At 49.2% G+C, this 15,123-nt stretch overlaps 2 protein-coding genes across 4 annotated transcripts in view; one reads left to right on the forward strand and one right to left on the reverse strand.

Moving 5' to 3' along the window:
- Nucleotides 1-1,426: 1,426 nt before the first annotated feature.
- On the forward strand, nucleotides 1,427-6,803 carry MAP6D1 (MAP6 domain containing 1; the record flags this gene model as incomplete). Its single annotated transcript, XM_080918719.1, has 3 exons — nucleotides 1,427-1,806; nucleotides 5,978-6,095; nucleotides 6,685-6,803. 3 exons carry the CDS (start codon nucleotides 1,427-1,429, stop codon nucleotides 6,760-6,762), a joined length of 576 nt encoding a protein of 191 aa, XP_080774845.1. The 3' UTR covers nucleotides 6,763-6,803.
- A 3,533-nt stretch (nucleotides 6,804-10,336) lies between these two features.
- Nucleotides 10,337-15,123, reverse strand: part of YEATS2 (YEATS domain containing 2) — an 80,861-nt gene continuing 76,074 nt past the window's right edge. For all 3 annotated transcript variants that reach the window (XM_080919020.1, XM_080919019.1, XM_080919018.1), the window contains 4 exons: nucleotides 14,478-14,704; nucleotides 13,676-13,750; nucleotides 12,893-12,966; nucleotides 10,337-11,725 (listed from right to left, as the gene is read on the reverse strand). In XM_080919020.1, coding sequence (XP_080775146.1) covers nucleotides 11,617-11,725; nucleotides 12,893-12,966; nucleotides 13,676-13,750; nucleotides 14,478-14,704 — 485 coding nt within the window. In that variant the 3' untranslated portion in view covers nucleotides 10,337-11,616. The remainder of the gene's footprint in view (nucleotides 11,726-12,892; nucleotides 12,967-13,675; nucleotides 13,751-14,477; nucleotides 14,705-15,123) is intronic.

A 15,123-nucleotide genomic window follows, 5' to 3' on the forward strand; every position in this document is an offset into this window, starting at 1 on the left:
GTCACCCTGCGCTCAGAGGCGACAGGACAATGTCCTTCCACCATTTGGTTCCCTGGGATTGAACTTAGGATGCCAGGCTTGGTGACAAGTGCCTTCACCCACTGTGTCATCTCGCTGGCCATGAAAAAGAATTTTGACTAAAATTGCCTAAAAGTTAGGTTACCCTGACACTACACTCTTCCTTCTGGACTCTTAGTTTGTAAACAATATTTTGTTTTCTGAAAAAGAAAAGGAGAAGAGGAGGAGGAGGGGAAAAAGAAAAAGAAAAAAAATTCTCTTTCCCTAGTGGGAAAGTATTTTGGATGTATACAAAAGGTTCGTCCAGAAAAACAACCTTGTATGATTAAAAGGTTGCTCCTTTCCTTCTGTAAAACAATCGCCCCCTCCACCCCAGAGAAAAACCTGCTCACCTTGCATCTTGTATGTGATTTCTGCCCTTTGACTCAAAGCCCCAACCCTGCAGTGCTTCCATTCCAAGAGCCCATCTGTTGCACTGGTCCCCTCTCCATCACCAGCTAGTCAAAGGACTTGCTAGACCCTTAATTGTCATAGAAAGAGTGGTGATCTGTGACTTTCTGCCCTGAATTATTTCATAACCACTGACCTTCATCTACTGAGTTGACTAACCCAAAGCCCCATTCCAGTACAACTTCCAGCTAATGTAGTTGAAGGAGAAGAGCTGACCAACTGGCCCAGACTGGGGGGTCCTCTGAGGCACAGACTGGAAACTTCCCAGGTTCAGCCTGGTAGTTCAGTGTAACTACCACCACTTCTCTGGGTGCAGGTCTGAACGCATGCAGGATATACTTGGGAAGCCTTTGGCCGGCAGCTGGATGCTGTCTCTGTGTTTAACTGACCTTCCCTTGCCATGAAACAAACACACGTGCGCATCAGGGCAAGGGAAGCAGGGAAAGGATCGGGAGCTTGACAGTTGTTAAGGAAAACTGGATTGTTTGTCACCCATTTAAAACAGCACAGTAAATGGCAAATGGAGACTCACTGACTTAAACATGTTTTTCGAGAAACATGGCCCTAAGTCCTCACTTGCATCTCTCCCTTTGTTGACCCACTTTTACTCTGGGTGACTGCAGAGTCCGCTCGGCACAGCTTAACTCTATTATGCAGCCACCCGTGTCCCAAGCCCCAACAGAGTCCTCTGGCCATGCCATCGGAGCCTTCTTGATGGATTGTTCCTTTAAAAAAAAAATGCAGGCAGAGTGACGGCGAGGAAAAGCCTCCCTCCGACCTCGCCCTCTGTGAAGCCCAGGTCTGATTTCTGAGCAAACATTCGGGGAATTCTGGGTTCAACCAGAGAAGGCCCCAGCAAGTTTAGGGCTGCCGGCAGCCCGTCCTTGCGGGGCGCAGGGCTGCGCGGGGGCAACGGGGTAGCGCGCGCGCTCGCGGCGCAGGCGCGCGGCCGAGCGGCATGGCGTGGCCCTGCATCAGCCGGCTGTGCTGCCTGGCCCGGCGCTGGAACCAGCTGGACCGCTCGGACGTCGCGGTGCCGCTGACTCTGCACGGTTACCCGGACCCGGGGAGCGAGGAGCCGGGCACGGACTGCAGCGTCTCGCGCGGGAGCCCGTCGGTCGTAGGCGCGCGGGAGCCCAGCCGCGCCGTGCCGCTCACCCAGTACCAGCGCGATTTCGGTGTGCGAACCGCGCGCGCGGGGTCCCGGGATGCGGCTCAAGAGCGCGCACCGGGGCCGGGCGGCCGCAGGGGCCAGTCCTCGGCGCCCCCCACCCGGACGGTCTACGTGTTGCCGGTCGGGGACGCGGACGCAGCTGTCGTAGCGACCACGTCTTATAGGTGGGTAGCTGGCTACGATTCGAATGTCGACCTGCGGTGGGAGGAAACTGAGTCCCTAAGCGGGGTGGGGGCGGGGAGAGCACGAAGCCTGAATACCACAGGATCTGTAGAATGGCAGGGGAGCCTCAGGGTCTTTGGTCTCCAGACACTGCAGGCATCCCTTTACGTTCCCGACTGCTCCCTACCCTGGGATCCAGGATGAGCGCACCTCACAAGGGAGCACCCCAACCTTGGTTCCTCCTCCTTCGCTCTCAGATTGTTCTCTTTTAACTTCTGTGGGGTGAGCACAGAGGGCGGTGCACAGCCCCCATCCCACGGCCCACGCCGTGCCCAGGGCCAGTGCCTGCTCTGTTCAAGATCCCATCGAATGAAGATCCTTTGTTCCCTTAGCAGCTCAGCTTTGGGCAACTGAGGACTTCCTACCTCCTCTTTCTACGTAGAAGAGATGAATGCTCATGATGGGGGGGATTAGAAATACAAATAACAAATATTTCCTTGACACCCTCACGTTCACCCCCCCCCCCCCCCGCCAAACAGATGGGGCTTCCTAAATCTTAGTATACAATGGATGCGTACACATTCGGTTTCCTCCATGATCCTATTCTTGCTGTCGTGATGTTTTAAAGTATTTAATGTATATTGGTGTGGAGGGGGTGAGGAGCTGAGCAGGTCGGAGGACCACGTTAGAAAGCCACTCCTCTTCCCCTTCTGCCTTGGGTTCTAGGGATACAACTTAGGGTGTCAGGCTTGTGCCAGGGGGTGGTCGTCCTCGGAGCCGTCTGTGGCACACATTATAACTACATTACGTTTCTCTTTTTTTTAACCTAATGTAATCTTTGACCATAGATAGATGTTCTGAATGTTAATAACTGTACTGTGTGTTAGCTCTAAGGCATAAGCCACGTACGTCTCATTTGTGATCCCCAGTTTGGGACTATTTAAAACACTACCACACATTTGTTACAGGTGTTTAAATACTTTGGGAATTTTGCCGTTTAGATTCCTTGAAGGTGGGATGGAAGGTCAGGACTAAAAGGTACAGGGGGCTGGAGCGGTGGCTCAGTGGTTAGCAGAGTACGCTGCTCTTGCACGGGATGGGAGTTCGGTTCCAGCACTCGGATCAGGCATCTCACACTTGACTGCAACTCCAGCTTCAGGATGTGACATCTGGCCTTTGGGGCATCCATTGCTCACCACACATACCTACACTCAGAGGGATCCACACATACCAATAATTAAAATGAAACTTAAAACATAATAAAATGGCACATGGGGACATTTGTCACAGACCTGCTGTCCTGATATTGGGGATGCACTAGTTATGGGTCTGTCATAGGATGGGGGACTGTGAAGCCCTGCAGGTAAACATGGTGAATCTCAAACATACACGTCAGAGAAGCAAGCAGTCAAACAATCAGTTGGACTTTCAAGGAAGAAAGGAAGCCGCCTTTCATAACCAATTATGAGCTTGGAGATGTTGGTGCAAACCCCTCTTCATGGAGGAGATTCCAGAGCATCATGGCCGGTTATGAGAAGCTGTTTTACCCACATGGAGCATGTGGTCTGCTGAATGTCCTGTAGGGACCTCCAAGCCCTATGATGGTAAGGTGCTAGCTATTGCTCTTCACTTAACACGATGTCTCCACTTTCCATGGCCTGTTATTTCTGTGCCTCTACAAATGAGGAATTGAGCCGGTAGTTCAAAACATGGCTCTGAACAGCACAGAAGGGAGTGGGACTCAGGCACCCATTTTGTAGTCCTCACAGGCTCTCCTTCCCTACCATGGGTTATACAGCTGGTCTTTGGCCACCTCCTTGGAGACAGTTTCTCAAACTGAGTCTCGAAGCCAGCAGTGGAAAAGCACTGACAGATGGGGCTTGCCTTTCCAAGTGCAAATCTGCCTTTGGAGCATTTTCCTTCCCTGGAGAATTGGAACAGTAAGAGCCTGACTGGCCAGTCCTCGCTCACCCCAGTGCCAGTTCAGGAGCACTACTGCCCTTCCTTGGCACAAAACTCTCTGGCCTCTGGACCCCAGAGGCTGGCGTAATCCCATCCTGCCTTCCTCCCATATTGTAAGATGTACTTCACCCAAGTGAACTGCTGTAACATTCAGCAAAGTTTAGAGACCCTAAAGTAACAAACAAGGTTTGTGGTCACTCCTGACCACAGTCTTTAAGTGCCATGGGTCCCCTAGGCCTCCGTCTCTCCCTGCTAACAGGTCTTGCTTCACTGGTTCCGGTCGTCATGGAAGGAGTGAACTGCATTATTGTCTGGCCAGATAGGCATAGCAGCCTTAAACAGCTGCCTTCCTAATTTCTTTGAGGCTGGTCAGGTCCATGAAGGATGTGGGGGAGAAAAGTACCTGGGTATGGTGGTCCACATCTTTAATCCCAGCACTGAGAGGCAGAGGCAGGTGGATCTCTAGGAATATAAGGCCAGGTCTGGTTTGCATATCAAGTTCCAGGCAGCCTACATATTGAACCCTTGATGCTTTTAAAGGAGCACAGTGAGGCACAGTTTTTCATTTATCTTGGCATAAGCTGTAGTCCGCCTTACTCACGGTCCTCCATGAGTAGCCAGGGTTCTGGTAATTCCACCTCTGATGTAGCTTCTCTATTCCATCACAAGTCCTCTTGGCTGGTATACCTCCTGCAACACCCCAGGGGCTGCTGTAGGTTCTTCCTGCTTTGAGTCCCCTGCTGTCTCCTCAGAACAGCTGGCTTAAGCTGCCTGGAGTACAGCTTAGAGATAGTTGGGGACAGAAGGGCATACCAAGGGGAGTCCCTGCCTTCCCAGGAGAAAGAGAACAGCAAATGGTGTAGACAGCTGGTCTTTAGAACATTGAAGCTTCAGAAGCAAAAATTATGACAGGCCCTGGCTCAGCTTTTCCTTACTCCTCAAAACTCCCGAGTTGACCACAGCAGACAACAGCTCCCTTGCCCATGCCATCTGCCTGCCCAGTGAGGGTCAGCTCCGATGCTGCCAAGAAAAGGCTCCCTTGTTGTTTTCAGGGCATAATGTGGGTCAGTGTGAGGGAAGGGCTTAGCACAGGCAGGCACTGGCCCTGGTTAGCTGAGCCCTGCCCCTGTGGTCGTGGGGGGATGGGTAAGGATGGCACAACTCAACGGCTTTCCTGAGTTTACCATTTAGTAGGGACAGTGACAAGACTAAGGGGTCTCCAGGAGTAGAAAAATTGAGCCTTTTCAGTGAGAGACTGTCTGCTAGCCTGTCCTTTCTCTCCAGAGAAGTGGCTCATGGGAGCTTGGACGGCAGACCAGCTTGGAGGTTTTTGTTTTGAGATGGCTACTGTAACTCTTTTCAAAAAAGCATTTTAAAAGAGATCTTGTTTTACTTTTAACAGTCATGTGTGTTTGTGCATGTGAGGGCAGGTTCCTGACAGGCCAGAAGAGAGCATCAGGTCCCCTGAAGCTGGAGTTCCGAGAGCCAGTGAAGATTGAGATGTGGGTGCTGGGCACTCAACCACAGCCCTTTGCAAGAATAGTACACACATAGCTAAGTCATCAATCAAGTCCCGTGCTTCACTGGAGTTCTTGTCTTACATTTGTTGTGCCTGTGTTTGTACATGCATGTCATGTGCACATATCACAACACATATGTGGAGGTCAGAAGACCCTTGGGACTTGGTTCTTTCCTTCCAGCATGTGAGTCCACTGGGTATGGGTAAGCCTTCTTCTTCTTCTTCTAAGCTGTAAGCAGAAGCACCGCTGCTGTGCTGAGCGTTGTCTGTAGACGTTTCTCTTGTACCTAGGTGGGGGTGAAGGTGAAAGCCTTCACTGGTGTGGGACTCCCTCCTGAGTGGCCTGCAATCCAGAAGGGCAGTGTCAGGTCTCAGGAGGGCTGTAAGCACTGGGGTTCGTCTGTCTCTAAGTCAGGTGTGTGCCAGGTGGTGCCTGATGTTCACCTGCACGAGGGTTTTCTGCCAGTTTTCCTAAGCTTGAGTGGCTGAGGCTTCTTGGCGGAGCATTCAGACCGTAAGAGCATCTCTTCCTAAGGTGGCCCAACTGGTGCATCTGGTCCTGGCTTATGTAGGAGGAGGAAGAATCGTTAGGAACTGAAGCAGACCAGCAGTGAACAGCGCTTCTAAAGAAGCTAGGGTGCAGGAAGTGAATGGCTGACCCTGTGCAAGGTTGCTATTACATTCTGTTGCAGACAGGAATTCCAAGCTTGGACTGGAGTGAAGCCCTCAAGATCCACAAAGGCAAGAACACCTAGAGTCATCACAACTCACAGCTCCGGATGGGACCCCAGCCCTGGGGCCAGCTTCCAGGTCAGCCTGAGGGTGGGAAGACAGATACCGGTTCTCCAGAGTAGGGGTTATGGGTCAGATTTTGATGTCATAATGGTTAAGAACAGGAATATCCAACAAAATGTACCTAAGAACAGGAAAACTCCTCTGCCCTTGGCTAGGTGGCATCTGTGGGCTCCCTAGTGAGCAGTGTCTGTCCTAAGCTCAGGCTGTGCCCTGACTACTAGGGCTAGAGACCTTCAAGGGTGGGAGTGTAGCTCAGTGGTAGACTGCACACACAGGCTCTCACTTCTATCCTCAGTAGAGCCCCGGTTCCTGTGAAAATACTAACACCAAACCGACTCAAGCATTGCTCTGACTCAAGCAAGGGCATGTCATGTGTGAGGCTCTGGGTTCCTTCCCAGCACTGCAGGACTACTTAGCATCTTCATCCCAACTAAGAGCAGGGGAGCAGAACAGGTTCATGTCCCCCGTGACCCACCACAGTAGTGACATAGCTCACTCCCCTAACTTCCACTGTGAACTGTGCAAGGGACAAGGATTCCCTTTTTAGAGCCAGAGATTGGGTTGAGGAAAAAGCCCACTGACATTGCCACACTTCCTTTTTCAGGTTCCAGAGGTGAGGAAATTCACACCCAATCCCTCAGCCATCTTTCAGACGTCAGCTCCTCAGACTCTCAATGTGTGACCAGTGGAAACCATGGTTGGGAAAGCTGAGCACAGCCAGAGTACCAGGTAGAGTCCTGGCCTGGTCCTCTGCTTATAGGAGCAGCCTGGCTGCTGGCTCTGGGCATGGTGTGGTGTGGAGGCAGAAGAACAGGACACCACCAGCTGCACTCAGCCTCCCTAACTGTCCTCCAGCAGTGGCAGGGAAGGGACACATTCTTATCTTCTAAGTGGCCATTTGACATCCTTAAGTTTTTAAATCTGATGATCAATTCAGCTGTGACCTGAACTGCTCCAGACTAAGAAATGTGCACACTATCAAGTCCTTGGTAGGCCAGTTTCACACTTTGGATGGTTTTCCCCCAAGATGCATTTTACACACACACACACACACACACACACACACACACACACACACACACACACACACACATTTTGATGACTTATGGTAGTCCCAGATAGTATCCTCATCTTTTTGCAGTGGTCCACATGCTTACAATTAAGAAATTTAGCCCAGCAGTGGTGGCACACGCCTTTAATCCCGTTGAAGGGAGACAAAGGCTGATTTCTGAGTCTGAGGCCAGCTTGGTCTACAGAGCAAGTGACAGGACAGCCAGAGTTTCACAGAGAAACCCTGCTGGAAAACCAATGAGGGGGGAAGTCAATCTTAGGTGGCCAGAAGTAACACCTTTAACCCCAGCACTCTAGAGGCAGACAGAAGGCTCTCTGAACCCAATGCCTTCCTGGTCTACATAACACGTCCCAGGATAACCAGGGATACACACCCTGTTTCAAAACAACAATCTGTAAGAGTCTGTGTGCATGTGTGTGTGTGTTTTAATAGATAATCACTTGCACACAACTCTCATGGTAGTGATATGTATCCAGGGAGATCATCCATGTCTTCAATCTCAAACATGTAATTTCTTTATAGCCAAGATGATCATGTTTCAAGGACAATTCCTGGGATAAGTGGAATGTTGAAAGCATGAATGGCATCACCCCATGTTTCTAGAGGCTGCACCCCGTTTTACTAATTTGCCTCCTCTCAACACAGGACTAGGAGTACCCTGCCCACTCATGAGGAGCTTGCATGTCTGGAGAACATCTCCTTTAGAACTTTAGGCTCCCCAACTCTGGTTAGCTACTCACTACCCTGCTGAGGGGACAACTTATCCTGTATTTGGAAAACCCAGCATGTCTGTGTGAAACAAGCCCGTTCGTTCCCCTTTACACAACCCTCCAAACATTGGTAAAACTCTAAGGATTTCCTTGTGGTTCCCTTTTCTTCCTAGACTCTCCCTATGGGAGAATCAAGTTCTGGTGGTGGAGCTCCTATCTCAAAGCCATGGCTGAGAAAGTCGCTCAGACCTCCCACACAGCATCCCCTCAGAGGTGCTAGCAGGCCCAGCCTTCCTCTTACCAGCCCAGGAAATGATGCTGACTGTTTCTAAAGGGAAAATTGAAACCATATGTATACACCAAGGATCCTGTTACTCTAGATTTGTCAGCTTATGCTCTGTGTTCCTAAGAGGGAAAAGATTGTCTACTGGACAGATTAACAGTTTACTGGAATGCAAAAATGTGCTGCAGCAGCTTGTTATAAGCACAGGCATATTCTTTCCCAAACCCGTGGCCTCTCGATAATGTCATAATGTAGTATCAAAATAATGACCATAACATGGCTAATACCTTGAAGCAAACCCTTCTTGCTCAGGGCTGCAGATGCCTCCAGCATTGTGGGTGTCACCTTCTTTCCACATCAGCTCTCCTGCATCCTTAAGGTGGTTAGAGGGGCATCTGTGCCACTGCTTCCTCATTAGCAGGGAGAGCGGGTACGTCCACTTCTGCACTTGAAAGTGAGGCTGCTACACCTACACCCTGCTGGCTTGCTAGGAACATCCACAGTAGCCAGTCAAGCATGGCTCCTCAGTTGTCCTTTCCTGCTTAACTCTTCTAGGTATCTATTGGTCCTACTGTGGCCACTGGCAAGCCCCAGCTAAAAGCCTCCGGCTGTACTCTGCCAGTGACCACACCACAGGCCCAGCAACCCCCAGCCCCTGCATTCACTCTTGGGATGCATGACCCTGCTGCAACTGGACAGCAAAAAGCACGCCAGTCAGTCCCTTCCTGGGCTGACCTCTGCTAGGTCACAGGTTGTCTAGGATCTCTGCAGTGGCCACATAGTTCTTACCAGTCCTCATTAAAAATGAAAACCTGCTCATAGAAAGACCCTCCTCATTACAGATCTGAGTATGGCCACATTGTTCCTTGAGCAGACCAAGAAGCAACCAAGACCAATGTCAGCCTTGTACTTAGTCCTGAGTCCACTTTACACACAATGTGCACAATGACCAGAATACACTGGAGGAGGGGCAGAGCTCATCTCTGAGAAGGGAGTGTGTGTGTAGGAACATATGTGTGTATTCCTGTATGTATGAGGATGTGTATTCATGTGTAGAGGGCAGATGACAGCTCAAAACTATTCTTCAAGTACCCTTCACTTTTCTCATTGGCCCAGAGCTCGCCAAGTAGGTTAGGCTGGCTGTACAGCAAGCCTCAAGTGATCTGCCCATCTCTGCCTCTCCAGTGCTCAGATTTTAAGTGTGCACCACCAGGCCTGCCTTTTTTATGTGGGTTCTGGTGACTGAACTCAGGTACTGCATGTACTTCAACTGAGCCATCTCCAGCCCAAATTTTTAAAAATACTTTATCCTACCTGCTAAGATTCCTATAAAATTTAATAACTTTTATATTCTGTACGTTTTGAAAAATAAAGAGTTTAATCTGTCAATTTGAGAAGAGTATTCAATATTATTCCATAAGCACAGTGACTAGTGTGGGAGCTTCCTCAATCAGGTGTGTGTACACTATGAAGCCAACTAATCAGAAAGTCCATTTCCATCTGGAGGAAGGTCTAACTTCCTCATGCTTCGAGGGACAGAACTCAGGACTATTGGCCTCTACTGCATAGGGTATGTCACCCGAGGCCCATGGAGCTGTTGGGACCCACACTGACCTATGCCCCCTGCTAGCCTTCCTCTCCAGGGCTCTACTTTTTTGCTGGCTGGTCAAGTTGCTTCCCGGGCAGCTACCTCCATGGACTGTATCCCAAAGCCTCTTCACAGATCTCAGAGCCTGCTGGAGTGTCTGCACTATTATGCATTTTCTTTTTAAATAAGGATTGCATCCCAGTGATTCAGACCTAAGCACAGACCAACTTTATCTCACCAGATAAACTAGCTTGTTAGACAGTCTGCTTTTTTGAGAAACGGAACCCATTTATGCATTTTCCTTTACCCCAGATTGCTTGTATGAAATAATGATGCCCATGGTCACCAAGTAAAGTGTCTTCTATTTTTGTAAGCTACCTGAATGTAACTATGATTCTTTCATATTGCAAGGAAGGGAAGACATCAATTTAAACTTACCAAGACCTATACCATGGCCACATTTCAATGAGCTCATCTAAGTATGGTGCTTCCAGCTCACAAAAACCACCGCAAATACTAAACATTTTATTGTAGACAAAATGATACACAATTATTACACATTATGATTTAAAAAACACTTGAAACTTTGACATACACAGAAACTGTTAAACCAATTTTTTAAGCAAAAAAGTAATTCCTTTAGGTTTTCTTCCCAACATATGAATCTGCTCTCATCGGGACAGTCTGCTATGTAGGTCTCTGTCCATTTCTGGGCCAATCTGTGTGCCACACTATTAATCTGCTATATGGTCTTAAGCCTTATACTCCCAACTACGCCAGTGAGCTGTGCTCGCCCAGTCCCCGCACGGTAGACTCCCTGCAGCTGTACCTGCAGCTCCCAGTGCAGAATTAAAGGGGATTTTACTCTTCCTGACTCACACATCTACGTACAGGGCCTGAGAGAACAGGCTTTATGTTGCTTAGGAAGTTTGACTTTTACTCAGATATTTCAAGTTTCCTTTGACAGAGAAAGAGCAGGGTTACAATGAGACTAAGGTCTTTCCTGTGCCCCCTCCAGTGTCTGCACCTCTCACTGAGGGGCTCTGCTCCTGAGCATTGATTGACACACTGGGTTAGAGCAGTTCTCTTTCATGGTAAGGCACTCACAGGTGTTTTAACCCTTTTCATCTGGTAAAACTCTTTGGCAGAGAAGGACAGGACTCCAGTCCACCAAGAGGACAATCCTAGTAAGGTTTGCACTGGGGCTGCCTCCCTCCCCTTGACATGAGGCAGTAGCAGGAGCTTCTGAAGGACCTGAACAGAAGGACCACACACGGCTCAAGTGCCTCTTTGAGGTTGATACCTACATTAACACTTGTAGTTCCTGGGTTACATGGGCACAAACCTGATGCCTTCTGAACTCTTCTGGGACACAGGCCGTCACAACACTAGTGTCATGGTTCTGTGAAAGAGTCTCAGTGCAGCCTCCTTGGCCTCGGTTTCCCACATGGTATATTACCCTCTCTGTAGCTGACTCATGCCGGCCAAGAGTGCAGCCAGCCCTTCTATGCTGAGGAAAGGTGGGAGAAGGTACTTGCTTGCTCTGTTCTTCTTTAGAGTTCCCCAGGCTTATTTTTGCCTTCTGTAAAAACAGGCCTCAGGTGAGCCCAAGCTCACTCCTGTGTATGGGCCTTGTCTCACACCAAGACCCTGCAGAGCCCTGCTGGAGTAAAGAAACGCAAACCGACATAGCTGTGTCTGTTCAGCTTCCCTCCAGCTGGGAAACAACTCTGTCGTAAAAGGGGTGCCCTTGTGTAACACGCAGTTAGATGGCAGCCAGGGCATTCTGGCACACAGAATCCCAGCTTTACATTACACAAGGGTCACAGTTTGCACACTGCAGACCAGCTTTCATCTGGCTTTTCGGGATCTCTTCACTGTATTCACTGATCCTCATTCAGTCTCCCCATGTGTTTGTTTGTGAGAAAATCCAGGAAAGGAATGTTGCAAATGGCCTGATGAATATTACTCACTGTAATTTCTTTGGGAATCCTAAAACAAAGAACAAAAAAACAAAACCCAAAAGTATAATTAGGTCTAATTTGTCAAATGCATTCAGGAATAATTCAGTCGGTTAATACACTGAAGGAACCATTCTCCTATAGAAGGACACGATGGCTTGAGGCCAGTCTCTCTCACACTTTGCATGAATTCTCCACCTATACATAGTCCTACCCAGGACTCAAATCTTACTTTCTGGTCACGGGAATGAGGCTGTCATGCTGGCCAAGTGATTAGCTGACAGAAAAAAAGAGAAAGAAAGAGGATGTGGACAGAAGAGAAAGGTGTGTATCTAAGTCTTGGCAGACTGGTTTGTTTCAAAGCACCATAAAAATATAGACCTGTCCTTATCTCAGAGGGTGGGAGACAGAGTCCTGGCCAGCCAAGTGTGACGTTACACACTCTTATTCAAACCAGTATGCCATATCTCCAGTCAGAAACACAGAGAACATGACTCCTCCTGCTTTTCAAGCAGGGTGAAAATATTTATCCCAACGTTTTCAACTGCTGCTGCTGCTGCCACCTCTTCCCCTCCCTGTCCTCTTCCCGCTTACTCAAGACCTCTACGTTATCTATGCAAGTCTGGCCTAATATCCTTATTCAGGCCCCATGACCTGAGGCACTGCACTGCAGTGTCAGGGTGGCCTTCCACACAACAGGAAGAATAATACTGTTTTGAGGAGGGATAAAGGATGTGAACCACAACATTTAAGGCCGGGCACTGTGCATGCCACTCAGCTGAACACTTAGGAGCTGGGAAAGGAGTCTGACTATGGGGCCTGCGGTCTGGGGCCGTGGACACAACTCCCTGTCAGAGCTGAGGTTCCCAGCTTCTTAGAGGAAGAGTGTGTCAGCAGTAGCACATGCTTAGGCTTAGGTAGTATTTATCAATCTCGACCGTAGACTCTGCCACATGAACAGTTACTGTCTTTAATGTGGGAGCCTGCTGCCTGCTCTCCCGTGATACAACAGACCTGCATGTCTATGAAGTAATGGGCTTCCAAGCCCAGACACTCTGTCAGAACTACAGAACAGATCCTCAAGGTCTGCCAGGGTCTAAAGGCCCACGCACTCTTTCTCTTACTGTGCTGAACTGTGGGTAAAACAAACATCTTCAGTAGCAACTGACCCGCTCAGCCTCACTATGAGCACCAGTACCTGTTGGGAGATGCTGTCTGGTATCCAACTGCCAGTGCCTGTCTCAGGATGTCACTCACCAGCTGCTCCGTGGCCTAGAAGAGAAGAGCCGCCTGCTCACTAGGGGGAGAGCTGCAGCTGACCTCACTCTTTACCCAAACTTTTGAAATAACTGCCAACTGAACACTACAAAGTTCTCAAGGAAAACTGAACTTTGTTTAGAGGTCATGATGTAGGGAAATTAGAAATTGGACTAAGTGGTTTTATTAACTGGACAGTTTCCTAAGGACAACAGGACGTTGTGTGAGGCTGCTGCTGAAGCCTCCCTTCTGGAGGGCTGCAGACAGGAAAAGGACTGCTGAGGTAAGGGCCAGGTCAGGCATGGAGACTGCATCTTTCCTAATGCTGCCCAGGGCCAGGATAGCTGTGGCTGTCTCTCTGCTGTGAGAGGCAAGGAAACCCAAGGCTCTGTTCTACCATAAGAGCACAGATATTTCTTAATAAACATAAGAATCAGCACTAAGAAGATGTTGATAGCTGTGGGAGCCAGGGGATCCACGGCAGACCATCTGCATGACATGTATAAAACCCTGGGATCTATCCTCAACACAACAAACCCTCAATTCTTAGACAGAGCACAACCTCGCTTACTTTAACCAGAAGGAAAGCAGAAGAGAAAGGAAACAAACCCTAAGTAAGACGAGGGATTTCAAAGTCATCCTCTCTCTTCACCTTCTGTCCCTTACTCACAGCTCCTAGACTCCAAACTGGCCAGCCTTGGTCACAGTGCTATCCGGTACCTACCTTTAAGATCATGTCCTCTACTACTGAGGCATACATGTTCCTATGCAATGCCACAGGCTGCAAGGTGATCCCGATCTGGAAGAACAGAAGGCCATTTGTTCCAGAAACCATAGAAACAACCTTTTCCCCAAGCAACTGAACTTCCCTGGTACACACAGGCCCCTGGCTGGCAAAAGGGCTCTCTAAACACTCTGGACAACATGTAATCATGACTTTACCCCCAAATATCTTATCATGAAACAACAGAATCTCCAAAGAATTCATAACAGTGCAAGCAATACTTTGGAAGGTCTAAAATCAAGACTCCAGAGCCATTTTTACAGGAAGCAAAGAAAAGCCCTTGGGAACCTTGCCATTCCGCTCCCCAGTGTGTACGCTGTGGTGTGGGTGGGTCCGGAGTAGCTGGCAGAGGCAGGTGCTAAAGTAGATATTATCGGGTTTGATAGCTCTCTCCCGAGTAACAAGGTAACACAGGCCTTGGGGTGTAGGAGGAGGGGACTGACAGGAGGGACGGACGGGGACTGCACATACAAGTATGACCTGGAAACGTTATAATATGCCTCATGATGGAGAAGTACTTCTGAAGTAGATGAGAAAAACACCCAGGAGCAAAGCTTCTGTGACCACCCTCCTCTGCACTGTAGCCATGTTCAACACACAACCTTTTTACACGGGAGAGTAACAACACGCCTAAGTTATGGGCAAAAGCCAATCACATGTCAACTGGGAAGACTGGTGTCTAAGCTCTTGGGGTAGAATGTCTGGTCTGTGATCAGACAGTACCACAGCCTTAGCCTCCCACCTTCTGTGTAATGTCACCAACAAATCCCGAGCCTGGGGTTGGCGGCAGGTAGAATCTCATCTCTTCCTGCTTTTCTTCCTGTTCCTTTTTAATGTCTGCCTTCAGAGGCTCTGACAGGCTGAGGATGTCCACTTCTTCCTCATTCTCAGGTTCCCTTTTCTGAAACCGCTGCAGGTCCTCCAGCTTCCGGCAGAGGTCATCGGCAGTGGAGAAGGATGACAGGCACTCTAGACAAGAGGGACAGTCTGTGACAGCCCAGTCTGAGGAAGGCAGAGCGGGCAGGGAGCTAACCTTTCATTATATGGCTCTCTCATGAGAGCCAGCGCCTCTGAACGCAGAGAAGCAGACAGGTGTCCTATTCCAAATGTACCTATCTGCCATTAAGACCAAAGACACAGCGTATAAGCCACTCCAGCCCCGGGAATCTATGGCACTGGCCCACTTTCTGAATCATTACATTAATTCTTTTTTAAGAGATGAAAAACTTAAGAATGTACAGTGAAGAATGAAGCGACTCCTACCCAAGCTTCCAGGAGTGAGAGTTTGCCAAGCATGGAGAGGCCCTGGGACCAGGAAGCCTTGGGCTTGGTTACCAGCACTACATCAACTAGGTGTGGCACTCAGGGAGGCTGAGGCAGGAGGATCA

The sequence above is a fragment of the Micromys minutus genome (genome assembly GCF_963924665.1).
Source record: "Micromys minutus genome assembly, chromosome: 7".
NCBI lineage: Eukaryota > Metazoa > Chordata > Mammalia > Rodentia > Muridae > Micromys > Micromys minutus.